General features: G+C 36.1%; 1 protein-coding gene across 7 annotated transcripts; it reads right to left on the bottom strand.

The window, feature by feature from the left end:
• Window positions 1-562: 562 nt before the first annotated feature.
• LOC111410790 (transcription factor PIF3-like) lies at window positions 563-6,891 on the bottom strand. Of its 7 annotated transcripts, XM_023041323.1 has the most exons (10): window positions 6,524-6,891; window positions 5,802-6,063; window positions 4,494-5,667; window positions 4,307-4,411; window positions 4,141-4,206; window positions 3,813-3,878; window positions 3,412-3,541; window positions 3,041-3,321; window positions 1,014-1,137; window positions 563-929 (listed from the first exon to the last, which is right to left on the bottom strand). In XM_023041323.1, exons 2-10 carry the CDS (start codon window positions 5,885-5,887, stop codon window positions 919-921), a joined length of 2,043 nt encoding a protein of 680 aa, XP_022897091.1. In that variant the 5' UTR covers window positions 5,888-6,063; window positions 6,524-6,891; the 3' UTR covers window positions 563-918. The 7 variants fall into 7 exon arrangements, with proteins under 7 accessions (XP_022897091.1, XP_022897085.1, XP_022897089.1 ...); XM_023041317.1 differs by having other exon boundaries at window positions 3,041-3,541; XM_023041321.1 differs by having other exon boundaries at window positions 1,017-1,137; window positions 3,041-3,541.
• Between the last annotated feature and the right edge of the window lie 694 nt (window positions 6,892-7,585).

The following is a 7,585-nucleotide window of genomic DNA, read 5'->3' as shown; positions in this document are numbered from 1 at the left end:
AATTGTTACGAGCCCCACAAGATATAAAAAGTCAAATATGGTGATTTGATGTGATGGATGACGATCATATTTTTTATTTTAGTGGGCAAATAATGGAAAACAAACGAGGGCTAAATAGCAAAACGAAATTTAAAGTCTTGATCATACCATCGTACTAATCAATCACTTAACCCTAATGAAGGTGGCAAATGGTCAAACATAATTAATGATCACAAAGTAAAAAGAAAAAAAATCCATGTTTTGGAAAGTAGGCAAGTTGGCAGAAGAGCATATAATTCAAGAATAGAAAGAGAACGTGATGAGTACAACAGAAATGCCGTCCAATAAGGACTTGCACCAAAAGGACAAGAGGACAAGTCTTCTTTGACATGAAGAGCATCTATACCAAAGTCTGCAATAATTGGGTAGCACGGCATGTGCAATAAATTCAACAACTTTGACCAAAAGAAATATATAGTTATTACTAAAAACTATGCTACATTTACGCCTTGTGAAGATCGTTATGGCATATAACATGTCTCAATCCAAAATTCTGTACACACGCATTCTTACTCTCCAAGGGTAAAAGATCCTTAAAAATATGATTATATGAAGATGCGTTTATAAAACCTGAAGATTGTGTTAAAATTGCTGTTACATATTTGAATACATCTGCACAGTTCTACTCTTCTATCACTGATACAACCAAACGAGTCATGTTCATTGATATACATACTAAAAGGGGCAGATCATAATTATAGCAAAACCTGTGCATTTTGTAGTTTACAGTCCTGGAGTTCAAATTCAGAAATCAACAGCTTCACCTCTTTCAAAGATCTATAAAATCCCCGTACTCAGAACTATTGCCATAAGTTTTCTGGAACAGAACTGAGAGCTACTGTCAACCGGGGTGGATCCCTTCCATGGCATCAACAATATTTAATCACAACCTGTGTAGACATGACAACTCCAAATTAACTGACTATAAATTAACTGCAGCGTGCATGTAAATTAAGGGACTGTAATGAGCTAACCGCCTTTTGTGCTAATGTCAGTTGCATTGGTGGGGGTAGCATCTGCACTCACACTAACATCCAGTCCTAGCTTATTCTCTTGCACCTTGGCAGGTTGGTGTAGAACATCATTTGCTGCTTGCAGCTGAATTGGAAAGAGAGTTAAATGGGGGTAAGACAAAATGAAGATGGAAACAGAATTAGAACTCTCCAATGCAGAAAAAAACAGTTGAACGAGAAGCTTCCAAGATCGATTAACTTGTGCATCGTGATGCTTTGTTCGTTCGATGTAAAGGAATAATTTCGTTACACAATTGTTGAGCGCTCCCTTCACTTGCCCACATGTATCCAAATATAGAACTCATAAATTCTCCATTACATCCCCTTCCCTTCCCTTCCTGTCCATAGGCCTCAAAATAAGAGCAAGGGACAAGGTCAAAACTTTGTTTATTTTTATTCAATTTCAAAATCTGGGAAATCAACTAAGCACATGTGTGAGCCTCATTTTTTTTTGTTGAAGATCAGTTTTCTAATAGTGAATTCTTGAAGAATATGTGGTTAAAAAGTAGGGGGAAAATTGGATTTACGTGCAAAATATTTTATTGGGAGAATGTGCAGTTAAAAATGAATTGGGGGAAAAATGAATTTTTAGATAATGAAGCTCAAACAAGGGCTAAAAGTAAAAAGGCAGTCGGACGACAATAGAAGTCTCATTTCCAGAAGCACGTAACTAGCAAAAAAACAAAGGATGGGTTAAGATACCAGACGAATATGGAAATGAATTTGGGATCTCATAAATGCAGAAATTGGTCCGCATTTGGGAATTTATACGAATACACGTCTAAATGAATTCTTCTTAAGCTTTTTCATTGCACTGAACTTTCTAACTATTCTAAAACTAATATAAATATAGGTAAGATTTATGACAACGAAATCTAGAGGGCTCAACACCCTTCAGAGCACCCAGTATTTCATTGATTTTCTCTATAGTTAATCGGATGAAAGGAGTAAAATAAAATTGTTATGTTAGTCTATGCATACAAGTGTGTATTTACCAATGGTGATTGTAGTGATATCAATTGATACCTATCAACATCTACTTTTCATCTTCTATTTAAAGAAGTCGAGGAAAAGAGAAACAAATGACAAATCTCACTCAATATAGTAGTACCATATAATATCCCAGTAAGTAGTGAGGTTAGGCCAATTAAACATAGTATGACAACTTGTTAAAACCAGTAAAGAAACTCCAAGTTCTGAAGAAAAAGAAAAGGATAGATGAAAGAGTAATGGAAAAATAGAAGATGGAGAAGGAATGATATTAGCTGGACTAGATAAGACAATTCAACAGTGGTTTTCTTTTCTTTTTTTCACAGGAGTACCAGAATGGGTGGGTCATTATTAGCTTATTTGGCCCTTGGTGATAATTCTTTGATTTTAAATCATATCATAGCTCCAGTGTAAGCATACAAAAACCTCAAGAAGTTGCCACTTAGTGTAGGTACGAATAGTCAACAGGAATTTCACTAGGATGAATGACCCTAATCGCAGATTATTAGCTTCCTTCTATGTTTGACACTATGCCACGTCACTCACACTCGAGCAGATAGGTCAAGACTACCCATTTTGCCATATTCTAATGTAACAACTTCAGGCATTAATGCTAATGGCAGAGCAATAAGTTAGTGACAAGGAACGTCATAAGAACCAAGCTTCAAGAATTCATGCTAAGTCCAATACTTGAGTAATTTCATTCTTGCTATCTATCACTTTGTCTTCTGTGAACTATCCTATACTGGCTTCTGCTCAGTCCATCTGAAACTCAGAGAAGAGAAACCAAAGAGGTACGAAAACCACAAATTCAAGAGGGAAGAAGTTTTATGTAGACAAGGAGTATTGGATAACATAGCTATTTAAGCAATCATGCACCATTATTTGACAGTATTCAAATTCCACTACAGTTTTTCATTTTGAGATAACTTTCCTGACCAAGAAACGACTAGTCTGAAAATATATAGAATGAGAGAAAACATGTAACAAGAACAAACCTTATTAGGTGTATAGTTCATTGAGCTGCTAGCTTCAGCAGTCTGCATCAGCTGTGAATTCTTGTTTCTAATTGGATCATCAGAGTTTGTTGTCAGAGATGTACTAGGCACATTCATGTGACCTCCACTCATTGAGGTATTTAAACCCATGGCAGAACCTACTGGAGGGCGACCAGGTAAAGGAACCAAAGGTGCCTGCGGAACAAAGCCGGGAAGTCCATGACTCGGATGCCCAAATACCGGTCGGTTAGAACCAGCAATTCTTGGAAAATTTGTGCAACCTGGCATTGGAGAAGAGAAATGTGATCCTTGCATGGGAGGTACTGGAAAAATAGGATATCCGGGAGTTCCAACATTCATGTCTAGCATACCCATCCCAAAACCCATTCCCATTCCAACACCCATGGGTGAGAAATGTGGCATGTGAGCAGGATGTACGTGTTGCATTCCAGTGGGAAACATCATTGGTGGCATACAGAACCCAGCTCCCATGGACATAATCTGCACAAAGGGGAATGTGCTGGGATTGTAATTTTTTTGATAATCATACCCAAAACAGTATTAATTAAAATGAATACATTTGTGTCATTTTTCAATAGAATATAATTCTCTCTAGTGCCATAAGTAAAAAGACTTTCAAGCAGCTTCAGAAGATTAAGGTCGTGCTGTACTTGGACGAACAAAATTGGGAAGTAAGACAACTCAAAGGAGAATATTCAATAGTTTGGAAGGAAAAATACTACGAAAGATCACTTCAAAAGCTTCACCTTACCTGTACCTGAAGTTGAAGGGTCTTGAGATATTCAATGGCTTCATCAAGCATTGAAGCTTTATCTGCCTGTTTGTAATGGAGGAAAAGGAAACAGTAGTAAGCGCTATCTACTTTAATGTTCAGAAATTCAGAGGAAGAAATCTAAAATCCTGTTGGAGGGAGAACTTCAGAAGATCAAAAGAGTGGACAGATAGAGTTCATAAAATAAACAATTAAAAAATTAACTTTACTCAATTTTAGCCCTCAATTGATGCTTTAACCTGGAAGGCTTCAGCTTTTAATTATGAAGACCACTAAGAAATCCTAATTCATTGCACTTTATTATTACCTTATTGCAGTTGGGTATAAGTTCTTGTAATGCACGCATTTTCTCATTGATCCTATCCCTTCGCCTCTGTTTACACATGCCAGAAGTGGGATGATAAATGTATATTGTAAAAAGGAACAACCACAAACATTTTCAACGTAATATGTTCTGAAGTTTTATTGCTCACTCTTTCAGAAAGATTGTGGACTTCTGCTGCTCGACTTCTCTTGGAACCAGTACCTCCTCGAGCAGAAGTTTCTTTTTTAACATTGATCGACTCAGTTTCAATATCCTGCATATACAATACAATGGTAAGATAAATTAAAAAAACAAATAACAAGACATTATAAACGGTGCTTATTCCGCACACTTACATCACTATGGCAATCAGACTCCTCATTTTCATGATATTTTCTCTTGCAATTTTGTATCTGATCGCTTGAAGCTCTATTAGCACTGTTGCCAGAGCCTACAGAAGAAGAAGCAATCACAGGCTCAACAGTTCTCTCACTATCTAGAACTCCATTGCTTGCATTGGGAGCATTACTTGGAATCGAAGACTTGGGTTTCTTAACAAGAGTTTCTTGGGGTAAACCCTCCTCTTGTTCAGCATGTTTCGACTCCTTAGGTGGCTTAGATACTGGTGGTCTTGAATCAAGCTCGTTGCATGCCATAGTAGATGGAAAATGGATATCAATATCCTTTTCCTTACTATTTAACCGTTTAAAGAGTGTGGATTTGACAGGATTGCTGCTATTGGTAGCAGAACCTTTCTCGTTAGCTTCCATCCCTTTAATGCCTGATGACCCTGAAATAGGCATTCCATCAGTATTCGGAAAATTAGCTTTGATAAGAGCAGCTGGTCTTGAGAAATGGGAAAAGTTCAACAAATTTGAACTACTACTAGGAATCTCTACATTCCGTCTCTCCATCTTTTCACTGTTAGAATCATTTCCACTTGCCTGACCCCGAGCTGAGTTTCCAAATATAGCATCTGGGATGTCACTCATATTAGTGCTAATGATATCGGAAACTCCAGATCCTAGGGACGGATCTGGCGTCTGGCCTTGCTGAGGCAGCCATGGACATGAGAGCCGAGCTCTAGAAGAAGAAACCTTCGATGCATTCCCATTATCGTGTAAATTACTTTCGGACTGGTCAAAAGTACTTCTCTTGTTAGTTGCAAAGATTGATTGGGCAGACATTCCATTAGCCGTAACACCAGATATTTCAGGTAAGAGTTCAGAACAGTGATCTTGCGGTAAACCATCATCTATGGGATAATTTAACCAAGGAACCATTTCATCATCTTGACTTACATCCAGTTCCCCTGAGGGCACCATAGGTGAAATATCATTCAAGATAGACTCAACTCCACCAAACTTTCCAATCCTTGACGTGGTGAAATTTCCTATACCTGAATCTCTAACTCTTGGCACGTGAGATTGTAAATTGTGAACGGAAAGGCCTTTGTTACCTCTACTAGAATGACCCTGCATTACAATCTGGCCATTCTCCCACACTAGCTCAACCAACTCGTTCTCATCTCTGCATGCAAATCGACCAATACAAACTACATCACATTAATATACCGAAAAATCAACTATACAATTACAAACTTCATCATTTCAACAAACACGGTAGGGTAAAGATAAAAAGAACTACTGCACAAGTAAGCTCACCGAGAAGGGAGACCATTTTGGCGTTTGTCCTGCTCGCCGGAATCCAGATTCCCTCTAGCCATTCTCAGAAACTCGGAGAGGGGCATGATGGAAAATTCATACAATTGGAACCTAGAATTGCTGAAAATTTGCAAAGATTTGTATATTATCACATTATACTGTGTGTTCTCCAAGATCCACCGTCAAAACAACTCTTCTCAAGGGCCGGACGAACTCAAAATTAATTATACCAATACAGCACTACTGACGTTCTGTTGAACACCTACAAAATTCATGACATCAATAATTGACAAAACATGAAGCTACACGACAATTTTCCAGCTGAATATCAGGATATGTATAAAAATATGAAACAGGGAAAGATATAAGCACAAATATTTTATAAATGTAAGCAGCAAGCATGTATGGATTCAATTAGTAACGTCTTAATCCATGAAAATATATAAAATCCAGAACAGGAGTAAAAATATTATTAATTTCCAGTCAAAACCCAATTCTTTAATAGGTGAGAATAGTCTAATCTAAAGAAACTACCAAATTGAAATTGTTTAATTATATAGAAGATTCAATCTTTTTTATTCAAATCCAATCATTAAGAGATAAACCCACATGAGATTTCCTAATTTATCAAAAACCCACTGTTCTTTAACTTAATCCCTTCATCACAAAGTAAAATATCCTTGAAGAAACACAAAAAGAACCGACATCTCAAATTAACTCACAGAAAAGACAAGCTGTCACCAGTAATCCGTTCATAACTCCCAAAAGATGCAAACTTTAATAGAGAAAAATTTCGAATACCGAAAAATCTTCCAAGATTTTCGCTATGTATTTCCCTTTCTCACTACGGCCAATGATGATTATTCTTGAACCCACCAAAGATTTTGCTAATCCAAATGTATTATACAGCTCTTTTGTTTGTGTAAAAAGTATAATCTTCACCAGCTAGCCACTTGATTTTAAGCGAGAACCTGTTTCTTCAAAATATACAGATGGAGAGAAAATATAGGGGCTCCTAGAAGGCGGCGAAAGGCTAGCAAATTAGAAGTGGCCGAGAGAACGAGGCAATAGAAGCCCGTGGCCTTAAAATTTTAAAAATTATGAGGGGCTTGACACCTTTTTTTTAAGGAAAAATAAATTTTAAAATAGTATATTAATAAAAAATATGTGAATGAAAAGTTTTTAATCTTTGTGTAATATTATTTTAATGAGAAACGTGTGACTGAAAAAAATAGAGAGAAAATACATTTCGTGTTGAATATTTTACTGTTGTGAATGTTTAGTTGAAAATAAATGTGAGAAATAAATTTAAGCTCCCGTTTGATTGCTAGTATTTGACAAAAACTTAGGTTTGAATATTAAATTTTTTGAGAATATGTGATTAAATGATATGAAAATATTTGATAATTTATTTTATGAACATGCGGTTAAAAATAAATACTTAGAATGAAAGAGTTTTAAATAACTAAAGTAAAGTGGATGGAATCAGACAATGGCTAAATTGGTGGTATTATAAGTTGCTTTTGTGCAGAATGGTTTAACACTTTAAACTTTTCAGCACAAAAATAAACAGTATTGGTAAGTTTATATTTTTAATTCATCAGAATTTATTTTATTTTTTTGTGATAATTTCATATTTCGATCTTTTTTTTTTTTTTGGGGGGGGGGGGGGGGGGGTTTTGTTGATTTTAAGCATTTTTACTTGGTTTTTGTTTTTGTTTAGACAAGACAGTTCTATTCATTTGCATTACATGAATTACTTCAAAAATTGACATTAAATGAAT

This window comes from Olea europaea, chromosome 15 (genome assembly GCF_002742605.1).
Source record: "Olea europaea var. sylvestris chromosome 15, O_europaea_v1, whole genome shotgun sequence".
NCBI lineage: Eukaryota > Viridiplantae > Streptophyta > Magnoliopsida > Lamiales > Oleaceae > Olea > Olea europaea.
This window is presented reverse-complemented; position numbering and strand designations above follow the sequence as displayed.

Coding starts and splice junctions, on each gene's coding strand:
- LOC111410790 (XM_023041317.1), bottom strand. CDS start 5,887: ATGCCCCTCTCCGAGTTTCTGAGAATGGCTAGAGGGAATCTGGATTCC. Junction 4,412..4,493: donor AGTCTGATTGCCATAGTGAT/GTAAGTGTGCGG, acceptor TTGTATATGCAG/GATATTGAAACTGAGTCGAT. Junction 1,138..3,040: donor TGAACTATACACCTAATAAG/GTTTGTTCTTGT, acceptor TTTCCAATTCAG/CTGCAAGCAGCAAATGATGT.